Source organism: Ursus maritimus, unplaced genomic scaffold (assembly GCF_017311325.1).
Source record: "Ursus maritimus isolate PB19 unplaced genomic scaffold, ASM1731132v1 scaffold_15, whole genome shotgun sequence".
NCBI classification, from domain to species: Eukaryota; Metazoa; Chordata; class Mammalia; order Carnivora; family Ursidae; genus Ursus; species Ursus maritimus.
This window is the reverse complement of record NW_024423897.1, coordinates 30,930,674-30,949,105: the sequence shown is the minus strand read 5'-3', so window position 1 is coordinate 30,949,105 and position 18,432 is coordinate 30,930,674. Positions and strand designations below refer to the sequence as shown.

Sequence of the window (18,432 nt, the reverse complement as noted above, 5' to 3'; positions counted from 1 at the left end):
GTGTGTGTGTGTGTGTGTGTGTGTGTGTGTGTGGACGTTGGTGGTGGGCGTCAGGGAGTTGGGGGCGACCGGCGAGCCATCCCACGCTGGCGCCTGCTGTGACCAGTGTTTGCGGTGCCTGGAGGGGCTTCCTCTGAAGCCAGCATTGTTAAAGTCGTAAAAGTTTTGCGAGTGTTTCTCTTTGACATCATCGGCCGGGCTAGGGTAGGAACTGCTGAGGCTGCTGCCGCTGAGCGGGAGAGGTCCCAGGCGGCGCGACCGGAGGAGAGGGGAGGTCGTCGGGCTGTGCGCGTCCACACCGCGCGCTCCTCCCCAAAGCGCACCGCCCTCTGCGCGTTTGTGCAGACTGCAGCCACGCTCTGGCACCGGCGGCGCTGGGGTCAGTAGAGTCACGGCCACCAGTCCCCAGGAGCTGGAGTGGGTAGACATCGTGGCGAGCCGAGCACCCTCAGCCCCTGACACACTCGTGGTTATGAAATCAACCAGGCTCAAAGTTTTGACAGAACTGCCGGAGGCATGAGAGCTGCGGGTGAGTGGGGTAGCCGCGTGTCAGGGGAGAGGGTGCTGGCGGCGCGCACAGGGTGCCGGGCAGGGTCACCCACTCGCGGGTATGTGGGGGAGTCTATTTTGGGGCGAGTGCTTTATATATAACCGGAGTGGGGACGCCTGCTCGGGCCGGGCTGCGGGAGTTGGTAACCTGGCTCCGGGTTTGTGTGCTGTACGGGTGTACGTGCGCGCTGTGTGTGTGCGCGCGTGTGTGCGCCTGGGGAGGCGTGTCGGCGCCTGAGCCAGTAGGGTGTGCAGGGGGGGAGGAGGAGGCCAGAGAGGTGCCGCTCGCCCCTTTTGTGCAGCCAGGAGACCTTGGAAGGGACAGGGAAAGGTAACGGGAGGCCAGAGGGTTGGGAAGTCGCAGGAGTTCCTGCATACGATTTAAATACCACGGACTTTAAAGCACTAAACCCGTTGCCTTTGAGGAGCTGAGGGCTGGAGGTGGAGGTTCCTGGAACTCTCAGGAGACTTGCATAGGAGGACAAGAGTTCAAGACATGTGTATGTGTAGGTACAGACCCCTGGATGCCCAAACCCAAGTTGGAGCTGCAGATCTGAGATTCCCGGGGTGCAGCTGGGCACAGTCCAGGAGCTAGATGGTCTCTGGGGTGTTTACCTTTTGAATCCCTGACATGTGTGCCTGGGAAGGCACTAGCCTTTCTTCATACATGTTGCGGCACCTGTGCCGTGAGCAGTTGGTGTTCTAGGCTAGTTTCCACCTGGGTCACCCTGCAGGTCCTTTTCTCTGGGGTGCCAAGGTATATAGACCTTGGAGGTAATTAGTGTGAAATATTTTCCAGAAATTAAAATGCTGGATAGAAACAAAGTAAAATGATTTAGTAGACAGGATTGTTGGTTCCATCTTTTCTGTGATTGGGGATTATGTTTCCTTTTGAAAGGTGTCCCCTTGGTGTCCCCAGATTAGATTTCAAGAGGTCTCTGGTTATTTACCGTTTCTCTTCAGATGGACTTCAAATGGAGCTGGAAGGATGTGTTTTCACCCTTGAAAAACATTATTTGTAGTTTAATCAGGGCCCATCCTTTATCTCCTTCCACCCTTGTAAACTTTTTGATTCACTTAAGTCTAAGGAAAGTTGGCGAGTCAACATTCAGTTTTTCATTTGGAGTAAATATATCACAGTGAAATTATAGTTTTGGTCTGCTGAATGCGCTGGAAAGCCAACACTTAATAGGCAAAGGTGTGAAATGAAAGTCTGTAAATGCAGTGACAAAGCCATGACTCTCCAGGGCATTTTTTTTCAAACTGAGCATAACTTTGCCTTGCAAATATTTGTTCTAGGCAGAGTTTGGGGCTGTGTTTTTTTTATTATTATTAGTGCGTAAACAGCAAACTCCACATCATAAACCACTTAAACTGCGTACTAGGCATCTTCTCTATGCTATCTCTAGTGCTTGTGTTAACAGATGTTTATGGTGCTTGGTTGGTTACCTATGGGATTGTCATGTGGAATATCTCATTAGGTCAGGACATAATGTTTATAGCATAATGTAATAAATGGAGCCCCAGTTGCAGCCTGCTTCTGCCAAGCGCATGAAACACCCCAGCATGGAAACAAATCTTGAAGTTGGTCCAACTTGGCGAGCCTTTTTGTCTATCTGCTGGTAAGCATTGTTAATGTAAAGATAAATCTGAGTGATACAGTGAGAATGTGGCACAGCAAATTGTTTAACTTAGAAAAACTGGCATGGGTTATATTGATTAAATTTGCTAACCTGAAGATTAAACTTCTCTGGTAGCTCCACTGGTAAATTGCACAGTAATGGAGACTTGGTTTAGTTTTAGAGGACAATTAAAAGTATGTCAATAATGAAAATAACTTAGTATGTTCACCTGTGTCCATAAAAACCCTCACTTTTTTTAAAAAAAGAGAAAACCCTATAATCTCTGTGGTAATGATTTAAATAACATGAAATTTCAACTCCTCTAATCACTTTCTAACATTAAATTGATAAGAATTAAAGTTTGGTAAGGCTTTGGAGTCAGCCCTCTGCTCATTGTGTGTCTTTTTGGCAAGGGATTTTTTTTTTCGACCTTGAACAGTATAATGTTAATAACATGCTCAGGAAAATGGTTGATGAGTATGGTAACCAGCTTCAGAGACACCCGAGGTGCGGGAACTTCCACCTCAGCAGCCCTTTCTGTAAATGGGCCAGCCCGCCCCTTCTGGAAAATAATCACCTGGGAATCTTGCTTCCTGACAGGCCAGCCCATTCTAGGAGAGGTTCATTTTTAGAAAGTTCTGCTTTGCACTAAATCAACATTTTCTTCTACCTATTGACCTACTGTTCAGTTGCTGGAGCAACACGCGGCGAGTCTAATCTCTCTTCCCTTTAACTGCTCTGCTTGAAAACAAGCACTATGCCGCTTCTTCCTGAATTCGTTCGTTCGTTCTTTCTTCTTCTTTTTTTTTTTTTGCTTATCCTTGCACCTCTTCTCACCCACATTGGGGTCCCACACTTCCCTGCCCTAACGACATGCCCCAGAGTCCACATTCACGACACCCCTCCTCGTGTTCGTCATCTAAAACTCGGGTGTGAAATCCTTAGTTCTGGACTTTCTGCATCCATTAAGGTAGCTTAATATTCATGAGCTATTTTAGCCATCTCATTACACAGTCCACTAATTTCAAAGCTGTCAACAAGATAACAACTTACTCTTTTTAGATTACTAGTCATCCATAGTCAAGACATTATAATCTTTCAAAATATTTTTATGTTAACTGTACTTCAGTAACAAAAAAAATTTTTTTTTCATGCCTGAATTTCCTGCCAGTCTATGGGAAGTGTCACACTGTGCAGGTACTTACAGTGAACATGGCTACTTAATCTCTCCCTGTCAAAGGAACACTAAGCCAAAACAAAAACGAAAAAACCAACCCAGATGTAGGGTGTTCTGAAGACAAGCAAATTGAAGTTGCATGTCACCGACAGGTAGGGACCGCAAGGTGTTCTTTGCCTGGACCTTGTTGTGTCTGCTTGCACGAGCATGAGTCAGTCCCAGCGATCAGGCTTTTATTGAAGGCTCGTTCGATCCAGGTCTCAGAGAGTATGCCATCTGGCCCTAAATGAGGTGAAAGTACATCTGACAGAAATGCTTCCTCGGGCAACTGGGATTTAAGTTGTACACACAGGACATGACTGAGTCAACAACCCGTTCTTCTGGAGGTAAATGGCTCGTAATGTCGCAGGGAAGTGAAAAGCAGGTATGTTACTGCTTCGGTTCTAAGACAGGTTCCTGCCTCCTGTTGTGTGTCTGGATTCCAAGTCAGACAAAGGCTAGGATGGTCTTCACTGGCCAAGTTCTAGCCTTCTTGGAGGAAAGAAGCAAAGCTGGTATATACGGGGGAGAGGGTGTGGTTCAAGGGCAAACACTTTGGGGCCCATTGGACCTCAGTTTGAGTTTGAGCTTTACCACCAACGTGCACATTAGCTCCTCTGAGACTCACTTTTCTCCTTGGTGAAAATTATGATGCTTAACACCCAGGGCTGAGGTATTGACACATAACCTCTGTAGCGTTTATGGCCAGTACTGCTCATTAGACACCTGCCCGATATGATTGATTTTCCTTTTATGTATCTGTCTGGGGCTTCTCAACTAAGTCATGTTTCCCCTGCTACCAGCTGAGAATCTGCCACAGCTGCGAATCTTCTGTCTTCTTGCAAGAAATGTTTATGGTTGATGATGATGACGATGTTGTTTTTCTCAGCAAGTCTGAATGTGAAAGAAAGAACCATTTTTCTTGGCAAAGAGAGAAAACCAACCTGTGATATGGACTGATGTCTGGGCCTAGCAGAAGGTCCTACTTTGCACATTGACCTTTAGTCAGAACAAGGGGCCAGTGACAGTCTGTGCTCTTTGATGAAGTTGTTCATGCTGTACCCCCCCCCCCGTGTGTGTGTGTGTGTTTGCAGTGAGATTCCTCACTGATCGCCTTGCATTATGATCTCCGTCTATACCACATTTGCTTCTTTTTTTTTATTCTGTTCTTATAGAAAGGAAGGAAATAATCAATGGTAAAGTGCCTGTTTTTTAAAGTTCAAAAATTCATTTCACAACTCCCTACCTCCTATCTAACCCCCATCTCCTGCAAAAAAATAAAATAAAATAAAATTACGGCAGACCCACTGACAAGTACTTAGACATGTAATTTCCAAATCAAAGTTCTACTTTGATATAAGAAACCCTTAAGTTAGGATGGCATAATATGAAACCATAGTAAACTTGGTGTCAGGGGTCTTGTGTCCCCTCGAGCTCTGACTCCAGCGGGCTTTGTAATTTTTGCAAACTATTGAACTTCCCTGGGCTTCATATTTCTTACATGTTAATAACAGACAACAACAAAAATGAGGAATAAACCAAGATGCCCTCTTAGGATTCTTTGGGGGGCTATGATTTGAATTCATTTAATTACTGAATTTCTCTTTTTTCTCAGTGCCTTTAGGACTTCCACTGAAGCGCTCTAAGAACACCTATTTCATTTGTTTTCAGTTTCCTAGTCTGTTTTTTCATATCTGTCTTCCTTGCTAGGAACGGTTCCTCAAAACAGGAAGTAAATTTTATTCATTTTTATATTTTTCCACCTTTGCTGAGTGCTTGTAGACACAGCAGCCGTAAAAAGTGTTAGTCTAATTAACATGGAATGCCGTGGGTAGTCGAGCTCTAACGCAGATCACTTATTTAACAAGCTACAACAGTTTTCAAGATAAGCATCAAGAAATAGTGTTTGCTTATTTTATTCCCTCACCATTAATATTTTTAATCAATTAAGTAAAGCAGATGCGAGTGTAATCACGGCAATGCTTCCTGAAACAATACGAGCTCATCATGGCCTGATGCAGAAAGTCCTTTGGAAACAGTTTTCTTTTCTTTTGTAGTTTGTTGTTGTTTTTGCTTTAAGCTAAAGACAATTCCTTGATGAGTACCAGACTCTTAAAAGGACAGAAAGGATCCTTGTTTAGTTTCAACTTCTTTCTTCAGTGCTTTTCACTACCTTTTAATAGAGGCAAATGAAGCCTGAGGTCAAGGCACCCATTTTACCGAATAATGATTCATAAGAAGGCTGTGATTTTGTCAGAAATTGTGGGGCTGTGTTTTTAATTAGCATCTAAACCTACCTTCAAATGCTCTACTTCAAAATCAGTAGATAATTTCTCCCACAGAGTCCGTAAAACTTCCAGATGTGTCTACTGCTTTGATTAGGCCTTCTTTTGTGATTGACAAGACTTCAGTCAGTTTTCTTTAGAATAATATCATTATAATCCCAATGAATTATACTTCTTAGATTGTGAATTTGTTTAAACGTAAACAAGTCTATCTCCAGCTGGCTGGGCTTCTAAATGAAAAGTGTATCCCAGGGAAAATGCTCACTTCATGGAGATTTGACACAGGTGGTAGAGAATACTTTCTCGGAGTAGTGGAACACCAAAGGGTTTTGCAAATTGAATAGGTGCTTTTATGTACTTACCTGTGCTGGACAGCCTGCTTTGCTAGACATTTGCTCTAGTAACTCCTCCGTGATTATGTCCTCATTTATATTATGTAAAACATTTATATTATTTAAAAACTTTAAAGAACTAAAGGAACTCTGCTCCTACCATAAAGTCATGGGTCCAAAGAAAAACTCATTTTTTTCTTGCTTAAGAAATGGACTTTATTATAATAAGCAGCATGCCTATCTTTTTTTCTTTGAGTTGCCATATCAAGAAAAGTAGAGTGTGACCATTACAAAATAGACATCCAGAGTTCTCTCCCTGCGTACTTACTGAAACAAGAGGTGCTACCAGGGATGCAGTAAATAGTTCATCTCAACTTTAGTAATGGCTGGTCCTATGCTTCTGTCGGTCTTCCAGTTCTGACTGCCACTGGCCAGGCAGCCTCTGTCCCTGGTCAGGACGATGGCGTATGGTCCTAATTCGCCTGCTCTGCTGCTTCTTTGGACCCCTTCAAGCTGTGTTATTGTTGTCCCAGAAAACCTCAATTTGGCAAAGCAAAGTGGAAAAACAGTCTGGGAAAGCCTATGTGAATGATAAATTTTTCATGAAAAGAGTGCTGAAGACAGAGCCTCAACAGTGGCTTCTTGCCGTAGGAGTAGAAGAGGGTATCAGAATCCCCGGGCAAGATGATGATGAATGAAGAAAAGATACCACTTTGATGCCTAGCAAGTCAGAAAGATTAAAGTAAGTGGAGCAAGAATGAAGGGGAATGATTTCTTTTATATTAGCCCTCAGCATAGCATCTTATTTCCTTTGGAGACAATGGCAAAACAGTGCTTTGCTTGTCACAGAATAGTTGTTTAATAAATATTTCTTGATGACCTTAGTTTGTAGTAAAACAGAGAAATTGAAGTGTTGATAAGATGGATGTGGTGAGCTGGGAGCAAAGATGTGGGTAGAGTCACGTGATGCCTAGGATCTAAGCTCAGAATGTAAATTTGGTATTACTCTCCTTAGATTAATGATAACACCCAAACCTGATGACCAGCTTTCCGCGGTGGATCCTGTGCAGGGCCTTGGCAAAGTTAAGAGTTTTTAATATTTGAAGTAAGATGGAGACATGTTGGAATTTTTCTGTAGGACTCAGGAGGGTTTGGGAGACATATCCAGTTGGCCAGCTCTCAGTATACCCCTCATCAAAAAGCATACAATTTTAATTCTCTTTGCGTTTGTCCTGTAAACTTTAGTGTTTTTATTTATTCCTTATCGTACATGTAGGGTATGTGAGAATTAGGAATGTCATCTGAAAAGTACTTTGAAAACTACTTGGGAAAAGATGCTGAATAAATAAAATTTTTATTAGCCTGCAGGATGTAAGTTTGGCCAAGCTAGTGGTATTTTTGGGATCACTGTGAAAAATCAAAGACGGAACACATATTTATTGAGTCATTACTGTGTTCCCAGGAATGTGCTAGACACTCTGGGGAATATAAAAGTAGTATAAGACATGACCCTTGACTTTCGAACCTAGCATTCAAGCTAGGAAGGCAACACTAATAAAGTCCGTTGTGTAATTAAGGAACAGTAGACAATTATACAATTTAATGAAAAATTCAATTACAGACTGCAAATGCTATATTTATTTTGAGAGAAGGGAGATCTGTTTGGGCTGAAGTATTTAGGGCAAGGACTTATGGGCAAAGTAGCTTCTGAGCCAGTACTTTAAATATGGCACTTTTTTTTTTTTTGATAAGTAGATGTTTTGTGTGAACTGAGCACCAGGAGACATATTTGGAGCTCACTGGGCTTTCTTTTATCAAGGGAGAATGCAGGGTGTACCAGGCTGTGGATTTGTTTTAGACCGGCAGCCTTCTTCATTGCTTCTCACTGATGCTGCATTATCAATCCGTCCTTAGGGTAGGGCTGTCGGGATGGCCACCTGAACCTAGTCCTTGCTGGGAGGAAGGGGGTAACTGTTGCAGGGTGTTTCTGCGTACTTATCTTATATGAGCATTATATAAATTCAATTTGAAAATTTCTTTGATAGTATTCCAGGAGATCTATAAAAGATACCAACAGTATGGCTTCCTTTCAAGAATATGATCTTGATTGGACCCTACAATGGTGGAATTGGCGTGATTCCCTCCTTCACCCCCAGTTCCTTGCCACATGCTATAATATCAGTTTTGGTCCAGTCATCAGAAGGCCTTACAGAACTTGAGATCATCCATCAGTGTTTCTCAACAAAGGCACTGCGTCTCTACTAGGCAGTGCCTAGGGATATTTGGAAATATGATTGTTACAAGGACTAAAAAGAATTATAGACAGAACACATGAATACACGTTTCTCCAAAGAAGACATCCAGATGGCCAACAGACCCATGAAAAGATGCTCAACATCTCTGATCGTTGGGGAAATACAAATCAAAACTACAATGAGCTATCACCTCACACCTGTCAGAAGGGCTAAAATCAACAACGCAAGAAACAGCAGGTGGTGGCAAGGATGTGGAGAAAGGGGAGCCCTCTTGAACTATCGGTGGGAATAAAAACTGCTGTAGCCACTGTGGGAAACAGTATGGAGGTTTCCCAAAAAGTTAAAAATAGAACTACCCTACGATCCAGTGGTTGCACTACTTGGTATTTACCCAAAGAAAATAAAAATACTAATTCAAAGGAATACATACACCTGATGTCTGTAGCAGCATTGTCTACAATAGCCAAATTATAGGAACAGCCCAAGTGTCCATAGACTGATGAATGGATGAAGAAGATGTGAGATTATCTATCTATCTATCTTTCTATCTATTGGAATATTATTCAGCCATCTGCAAAGACCTGGATGGAGCTAGAGAATATTATTCATTATGCTAAGTGAAATAAGTCAAAGAAAGATAAATATATGATTTCACTCATAGGTGGAATTTAAGAAACAAAACGAATGAGGAAAGGAGAAAAAAGGGGAAGAGAAAGAGAAGCAAACCAAGGAACAGACTCTTAACTATAGAGAACAATCTGATGGTTACCAGAGGGGAGGTGGGTGTGGGGGATGGGTGAAATGGGTGATGACGGGGAGGGAGGGCACTTGTTGTGATGAGCACTGAGTGATGTATGGAAGTGTTGAATCTCTATATTGTACACCTGAAACTAATATAACACCATATGTTAACTGGAATTTTTAAAAAAGGAGTTATAGATTTTTTTTTTTAGTGCCCAGAGTCAGGGATGCTTAATTTCTATAATGCCAGGGGCAGCCCTACAAAAGGAAGAATTATATGTCCTCAAATGCCAGTAGACTGCTGTTGAAAACTGAGTCCAACATCCTTACTTTATTTATAGGTGAGGAAGTAGGAGTCCCTGAGAAGTGACAAGATTTCTCTGGGATTAAAGCTCCATCATGACAGTGACAGATTTATAACCCAGCTTGTCTAGCATTCTTTCCAGGACTCCTTCTGCTATACCACATTCCCACCCACAAACATTGACTTTAACCATGAAATCGTGTGTTATTTACCTCTGTCATTCATATGTGATGGTGACAGTTAGCTGTGTTAACTACCTGAGTGGGTGGGGTGTGAATTGAAGCAAATGACACCTGACTAGTTCTTTTCACTGGGAACATATAGAGATTTGCCTGTGAATTAGGGCTGGCAGATGCCCTCTGATGTGTCAGCCACTGTGAAAGCTAACAGGTAGGCTGGCATTCTGGAAAGGGCAGGCAATAGGCTTTGGAATCACACAATCTGAGCTTGTCTGATGGGATTTGAATCCAGCTTTGCTGTTTACTACCTTTACCACTTTCAGCAAGTTCATTAAACTCTTTGAGCTTTAGCTGCAAAATGGGGAGAGTGATTCTTACTTTACAAAGCCGTTGTATGAGCATTGGGGTGCATGTGCCCCTTCTTTTCACTACATCTGTATCTTTGGGGTAAATACCTAGTAGTGCAATTGCTGGGTCGTAGGGTAGCTCTAAATAGCCAAACTGTGGAAAGAGCCCAGTTGTCCTTCAACAGATGAATGGATAAAGAAGGTTCATATATACCATGGAATATTACTCAGCCATCAGAAAGGATGGATACCCACCATTTGCATCGACATGGATGGAACTAGAGGGGATTATGCTAAGTGAAATAAGTCAAACAGAGAAAAACAATAATCACATCATTTCACTCATCTGTGGAACATAAGGAATAGTGCGGAGGACCACAGGGGAAGGGAGGGAAAACTGAATGGGAAGAAATCAGAGAGGGAGACAAACCATGAGAGACTTTGGAATCTGGGAACCAAACTGAGGGTTACAGAGGAAGAGGGGTGGGGGAATGGGATAACTGGGTGATGGGTATTAAGGAGGGGACGTGTTGGAATGAGCACTGGGTATTATATGCAACTAATGAATCGTTGAACATTACATCAAAAAATAATGTACTATATGCTGGCTAACTGAACATAATAAAAAAGAGAGGAAAAAAAAATTAAAAAACCCCAAAGCTGCTGTAGTTAAAGTGAGTCAAAACAATGGCTGGCCTACGTTGGATGCCGCAGAAAGAGAAGACTCTGTGTACCACCCTTCTGAGAGGCTGTGAGCCAGGAGACTTCATACCTTCAGCCATAAAAGATCACTTGATATCAACTGCTGCTTTTTTTCCCACCCCTTTTTTCCCCATTCAACCAAATTTAGGGCTTTAATGAGTCCTGAAAGTGTTTCTTTTGTTTGAACTATTGAAATGTCCCTCCTTCAGAAGAGTACTGCTCCCAGAGATTAGTTTCTCTAATCCTGACTTCCCTGGCAATGTGCCTAGACCATTACCACACAACAGAAATGACGCGGATATCCAGGTGGTTATTGGTAGCTTATGAAATTTGGATTTTAAAATCAATATTAAATTATTCCTGGATGTATGTTTCTGTCAGCGAGATTTCTGCCAGGGTTGGGAGACCCTCCTGAGGCAAGGTGATACTGTCTGTAAGTTCTGGGAGAATGGAAAGTTGGCCATTTGGGGTGCTCATGCTGTGGTAAAAGGCCTTTCTGGGTAAAGAACAGCCTGTGGTGTTGTGCTGTAAGATACAAGAACCTGGAGGAATGCACACAGATGCCTAAGGGCGTTTCAGTCCTTGACTTTGAGGAAACATGCAGACTTGGACACACTTTAGGTGCACACTTTCCCGTTATTGGCACCTCCGAAAAGGTAAAATGATGATTCTCCTACAGATATAAAATGAACAGATGTAAAAATCATAGATATTAATTAATGAAGTAACTTAAAAAAAATATTCTAGCAACTTCAAAGGAGAACTCAAAGAACCACAAATATATATAAAGGAACATTGAAGAGAATTTCAGAATCCAGTCTCTCCATCCACAGGACAGTAATCAATTACATTCCACCCAACACAACTGACTTGCCCTGTATGAACAAAAATTATTTTTATGGCTCATTTCTGTACGTTAACTCCTGACTCCTCCGAGTGAAAAACAGCCTAGTCAAAGACAATGGCACAGATCCCCATAGGATCAGCTAATCCCCAGGGACCCCAGCATTCCTTTGAAAGGATACCCAGTAATCTTTCTCATTTCAAAGTCAAAAGTTTTTCCTTACACCTTTGATTCCACTGGCCCATTCCTGCTCAAATTCCTAATTTGCTGGTGAATATTTAGGGAAGTGGGATTCCTATGGCCTTTGGAATTCTTCATCTTTCCCAAATATATGCTTTATTTTAAAAAACTATTGATTATGGGAAATGTTAAGTACTCATACAAAATAAAGAGAACAGTAATTTGAGCCTCAGGTACCCATTTCTCAGCTTCCTTTTTTCTTTTTAATTTTTTAATTTATTTAATTTTTTAAAATTCAGTTAGCGAACTTATCAGGAATTTCATTAGTTTCAGATGTAGTGTTCAATAATTTATCGGTTTCGTCTTCTAGAGTCATCAGCGTTTTGCTAATCTTGTTTCATCTTTCCAAGCTGCCCCCAAGTATTTTTAAGCAATCCCCAGACATCTTGTCTTTTCATTTGTAAATGTAAATACTTGAGCGTATATATCTAACAAGTTTCCAATTTTTTAGTAACTAGAGAGTCTCCATTTTATGGGGCTAGAGAGAGAATACTTTTATGAGAGGACATTATACTCTTCAGGCCTGACTTTGTGATATGTTGGCAGGGGCATTTCAACAAAGTAAAATCAGTGTGTGTGTGTGTGTGTGTGTGTGTGTGTGTGTGTATCTATCTTCAGAGGACTCTTTCTGTCTTGTCATTCAGGCCCCAGCTCACATGTCACCTTCTCAGGACTCCTCTGACCCCAGTCTAATAGAGTAGCCTCCCCCTAGCTAGGTCATTCTATCATCTGATCCTGTTTTGTTTTGACACCATTCATTACTATCTGATATTATCTTGTTCATTAATTTGTTTTCCAGTTGTTTGTCCATTTCCACCAACAAAAACATAAACTCCTCATAGTAGAGATCTTTTTTGTCTTGATCACTTTATATCCTGTAGAAAATCCTCAGGAAGTTTTGGTTAAATGAATGAATGCCTTTTAGTCGTTAATAGAAGTTTTTGTTAGCATTCTTCCAAACATTTCTCTTTCACACATCCAAAAATGTGTGGCTTTCATGTTCCAATTCCTCACATATTTATAATTTGGTGATTTTCCTCATGGTATGGAGTGAGGAGCTCTTTCCAGGGATGAAAGATAATCTAGGACAGCTGTAATATCTCCCCATAAATTACCTTGAACTGATATATCCAGTAGGCACTTTGTCAGCAAATACAGTTAGGAGTCATGTCTTGGTTTGGATTTCTCCCAGAAGGAGACCATGAGATAAGGATTCAGGTAAAAGTTTATTTAGGGAAGTGAAATTAGGAAGGGAAAGGAGCCAATAAAGGCAAGTTACCTTTGGCATTTGGAGTTTTTGATCTTCCCAGAGCGATTTTGGGAGCCCAGGCAGAACATATCTCAGAGTCCTCTCATTCTAGGATTGAAAGGTTTGAATATTCACCCACCAACTTTCATCAGGCATTAGTTCCTGGTCACTAATGCTGGGGAGGGCAAAGCAGTCAGTCTTCAGATGTAAGAAAGAACTCTCAGGGGGCGCCTGGGTGGCTCAGCCCTTAAGCATCTGCCTTCGGCTCAGGGCGTGATCCCGGCATTCCGGGATCGAGCCCCACATCAGGTTCCTCCGCTGGAAGCCTGCTTCTTCCTCTCCCAGTCCCCCTGCTTGTGTTCCCTCTCTCGCTGGCTGTCTCTCTGTCACATAAATAAATAAAATCTTTAAAAAAAAAAAACACTAAGAAACAAATATTAGTACAATACTATTAACTAAACTCCAGACTTTATTCATATTTTCTGTTTCAACTAACATCGTTTTTCTGTTCCAGGATTCAATTCAGAATATCACATTGCATTTAGTTTTACAATTTTTATTTTTATTTTTTTTTATTATTACTTTTTTAGAGGGTGAGGGAGGAGCAGAGGAAGAGGGAGAGAGAGAATCTTAAGCAGGCTCCACACCCAGTGTGGAGCCAGACGCGGAGTTTGATCTCACAACCCTGAGATCATGACCTGAGCCGAAATCAAGAGTCCTATGCTTAACTGACTCAGCCAGCCAGGCGCCCCTACAATTTTTAAGTACTGTGCATACACTCTTTTATTTGGGCCTTCTCACGTCCAACTAACTAGTCTTTGTAACTACATGGTTAAGCTCTGTGAGTGAAAATACAATGACGTTGACGACGTCCAGCGTCATGTTATGTTCTCAAAACAAATATATCAAAACAACAGTTAGAGCAAAACTGAATTCAGCAGACATGTGCAGCTGAGCCTCCGTCAGTTAGCTGAGGAATACCCATAATGGTGTGACGACTTGGAAGAAATTTTATTTTCAACCTGTATGCTGATTGTGAAACGTGAAGCAGGACCCCCTTGAATCAGACATGACCCAGTGTTTCCAATGTGCCCCGTATCGTCTGTGCTTCGCAATGAATTCTGCCGTGAATCACATAGCCTTGAGACTGTTGGACTCGGGGCAATTAAGTTACTTGCCCAGGGCTCTGCAGGTGCTAAATCATCCCGCGGAGATGAAAAACTTGTCTTCTGCCTTCAGAGCCTGCATTCTTACCACAGTACTCAGTTACTGCCATGCTATCCTGCTTGCCTGACACCTGTGCTTGGCGCTTTTTTGCTAGGCACATGGTCTCCAGCAAGTCCGCTCTCTCAAACTGTGGTGGACGTGGGCGCGTGGTATATTTCTAAGTGAGCTGGCTTAAGCATCAGCCTGGAATTTGTGAATTTTTTCAAAGCCTACCTAACATTTGTGAAACCTGTTATCTTGATATCCACATACATTGACCACAGGGATCTTCAGAAAGTCACCCGTACTTCAATAATAAAGTTTGATGCAGGGCTCATAACAGTCTTGAAAACAAGCATCTCTAAAGAACAGGGCATTGATGTTGTATAATAATTAAAATATTGTATTATTTTATAATGTGTTCAAGTTTGGATAGCTGACCTCCATTTCTCAGCCTTTTCATAATTAGGGTTTTGGGTTGTTTTTTTTTTTTTTTAAGTGTTACATCAGGGATATGGATCATTCAACGAAATCTCTGACTAATCTTTATACTTGCAGTGGTCCAACTGAAAATTTGCCTTGGTTGCCTTGGAACTCAGGACATGAAATTCAGAAGGAAAAATTCTTATAAATTATTTGGGCTTTGACTCTGGGAAGATAAACAACACGAATATCTAGGCTAACCAATGCTGAAATTCCTCTAACCTCTAATTCTAAATTCAGAAAAGAATAGGCTTTAAGGGTTTTTGTTTATTTTTACTTTGATTACAAGTTGTTGGAAGCCTAGTTAGTATCTAATAACACAATCTGTGTAAAACACAAATTATTGGCTCACTATGAAATCTAACTTCTAAGAAGAGACAGAGGGACAATCATGTAAAAATGGGCTTTTTTTTTTTTTTTTAGAAGGAATAAGCCGGGGTTCACCGAAAGGTAATCCCTCCAGACTCTAATGCTTAGAGCATTGCACGTTTTTACAGGAGAAAAACCACTACCTGTCAGAACCTATGGATGAAACTGTTTTCTTGACTTAAATGGCTACTTGAAGTTGGCATGGGTTTAAACTGTGACCTTTGATCCTTCGTATATGCAGTTACAGGTACAGTCTCTTTGCGCATGTTGGCCAACTGCGCTCTAGCCAGCTCGCCCCGGGGCCTTGGGGTCTCCAGAAGAGTGGGCCCACTGGCTGCATGGCAAGCCTCTGCCCCTGCAGGAAGCTGGGCTTTCATCTGCTTTACACATAGTGCTCCTGAGAAAGTTGAACTTGAAGAAACTGCCTCTCTTCTTTAAAAAAGCAAGCACACAAAAATGTTTTAAACACATTATTGATTTCCTTATGTGGGATAGACTCCTTTTCTGACTGCCTGTCTTTGCAAAGCCCTCAGATTTCTAGAAGAAAAATCTCATTTGCTTTTTTATGTCCACGCTCAGGTTTACTTTCAAGCTGCTAGACTATCAGCTCCTACAGGGCGAAGGACTGCATATTCTCTGCCTCATGGACACGCAATAGTTTGCTTTACCGATGGCTGGTATTAAGGGCGCATTAAGGAAGTGCTTACTATGACCAAGGGCTCTACAAAGTTCTTTTTCATGTTATGTGGTTTAATCCCACACGAAACCCCCATGAGCCACCAAACTCTACATTTGGTGGAACTGTGGCCTAGGTTCAATAATTTGTGCAAGGACCCACTGTTGGCAAGCAGCACAGACAAGATTCCAAGTGTATCTAACTCCCATGCTTCTAGTCATTCTAACCACCGCTATGGGATGGTTTAAAAACTGTTCACAGATTTTTTGGTATTTCAAGAGGTGGCGTCCCAACTTCCCTCTCGTTGAGCACGGGCTAGACTTCACAGCTCATTTCTGACAGAGTCAAGTGGAAGTGAAGATGTGCAACTTTGGAGACTAGGTCCTTCAGCAGCATCATGACTTCTGTCTTGCTTGCTCTGTCTTTTGGATCATTCCCTCTGGGGGAAAGCAGTTGCCATGTTTCGAGCTGCCCTCTGGAGAGACCCAGATGCAAGGGAAGTGGGGGAGTCCCACAGCCAGTGTGGAACGAAGAGCTCAGGTCCCCAGTCCAACAGCTAATATGAAACTAAAGCATCTTGACAACCACCCCCGTGAGAATGACCTTGGAGGTGGAGCCTTCAGGCCCAGTCCAGCTGCAGAATGATTGTAGCCCCCTCCCCTCAACAGCTTGACTGTGATCTCATGAAAGACCGTGAGCCAGAACAACCGAGCTAAACCCCTGCCAGGGCCCTGCCCCTAGACTGTAAGAGAATACAGGTTTGTTGTTTTAAGCTGCTAATTTGTTATGCAGCAATAGGTAACTAAGATGCCTAACACTGCCTTATTTATTTTTTTAAAAAGAAGTTGTCTTGGGGTGCCCGGGTGGCTCAGTTAGTTGAGCGTCTGCGTTTGGCTCAGGTCATGATCCCAGGGTCCTGGGATCCAGTCCTGCATGGGGCCTCTTGCTCAGCGGGGAGCCTGCTTCTCCCTCTGCCTACTGCTCCCCCCCGCCACCGCTTGTGTACCCTTGAGCTCTGACAAATAAATTTTTAAAATCTTTAAAAAATAAAAGTAAATAAATAAAAAAGGAATTGTCTTAATTTCATTAAATCTTAAATTTTCAAATATACAGCTAGGAGGAATTTTCCAGAAAAAAAAAAAATAACAAGACATGCTACCGAATACAAGTAGTAAAATATTAGTACCCAGTTAACATAATCGTTACAATGACTTCTCTGGGATTTGGGATTTTGTCATTAAAATGACAACTGCTTTAAAAATCATGATTTAAAGAGGAAAGATATTTATAATAACCCCATTGCCAAAGTAGCATTTTGAACTTTTAAAAAATCCTTATGGGACAACTCAGGAAGTGTTCTGTTTGGTAGGTTATTACTCCTAATCGTAAATTGTCAGGACCGTGCTTGCACTTTACATGATTTAAAGAGGGACATAAAGCAAAGTTGAATTTTAACCCCTCCCCTGGTGATTTTACCCAGCTTTTCACAGAGGGTCCTTAAAGCTCATAGTTCAAGCCATTTCTTGGTTTGCTCTGCCTGACAAATTGCATTAACTCTGCTTTATGGCCACTTGCAGTTTAATAAATGACTTGGACTTTGATTAATATCTTTTGGGCTTAAGACCAGGAATTTGTATAAGACTTTGGGATATAGTACTATAAACTTATTTAAAGATGGACTCTGAAAGCTGGGGGGAGATGTATTAGGGTTGGTTTTAGTGCATGTAGAGGTACTGAATTCGGAGTACTCTAAGTCCTCACAAAGATCCTAGTTGATTGGCCTTTAAAAAATTATGTGAAAGTTATTTTTTTCCCTATATATTTACGAAGTGATCTAAGTGAGTTAAGGAATTCATTCATGAAGTAGGTATGGCTAGTTCTTGTTTGGTATTCACAATGAAAATAAGGTAGAGATGCTGGGTTTTCCTTGCCTAAGCTGGAGAACACAGATCAGTCTCTCCTAGTCCTTCCCCTTCCGTGTTTTTTTCCTCCATGCAGCTTGTACCCCAAGTTCTCAAAACCACTTTTTATATTGAGCTGGACTTGATAGTATGTGCTTGACCTTGATTCATGGGTTTGTGCTGCAGGGGAAGATAAAGAGGGCTATTGATAGCCTGAGTGCAAAAATCCAGCATTACCATCATTCATTCACATGCTCACCTACTCACAAATTCACTCACTAATTTAATCTACACTTTGCCCAGAATAGAGGACTAGGTGCTAGAATACTCTGATAAGCAACCCAGAAATAACCTCTTTCCTACTGGATTTCATGGTCTAGGATGGAGAAAGACGTAAACCCAGTGTAATTAAAAACTGGTGTAAGTTCTAGGAAATCAAAGTATAAGGCAACTTGATCTGTTTGGGGCTCGGGGATTAGGGAAGGTTTTCGATAGAAAACATTTGAAATCGAAAGGAGTAGAAGTGGGGGAGGGAGGGGGAAGAGCAATCTGGGCAGAAGGAACAGGAGTCAGGAAGACACCTGGTACTTTTGAGAACTGAAAATAGTGTGATCAGAGTTCAGAGAGGAATGAAGGAGCATGATCTAAGAAGGGACTGGAGAAGGGGTTATATCTTACATGATGTTGCAAACTGTGTTACAGTCTTTATTTATAATAAGAGCATAGAAAACCATAGAAGGTCTTGAAGCAAGGAGGTGACATAATCAGTCTGCATTTTAAGGAGGTCACCTGGCTCTATTATGAAGAATGAATGGAGGAGGAATAGAAAGAGATATCCAGGGAGATAGATTATATCAGGTAGAGATGTCGGTAGCTTGGACCAGTGCGGTGGTGGGAAAGATGGAAAGAAGTAAACACATTTGTCATTATTT

General features: G+C 41.9%; 1 protein-coding gene across 2 annotated transcripts in view; it reads left to right on the top strand.

Moving 5' to 3' along the window:
- GHR (growth hormone receptor) overlaps positions 1-18,432 on the top strand; it is a 249,659-nt gene that overhangs the window by 404 nt on the left and 230,823 nt on the right. Inside the window, exon 1 of one of the 2 annotated variants that reach the window (XM_008692585.1) lies at positions 397-529. The exons of the other annotated variant lie outside the window; for it this stretch is intronic. Within the exon in view, the coding sequence (XP_008690807.1) occupies positions 517-529 (13 nt within the window). The 5' untranslated portion in view covers positions 397-516. Of the gene's footprint in view, positions 1-396; positions 530-18,432 lie in introns of those variants that run through there. 2 annotated transcript variants of the gene reach the window in all.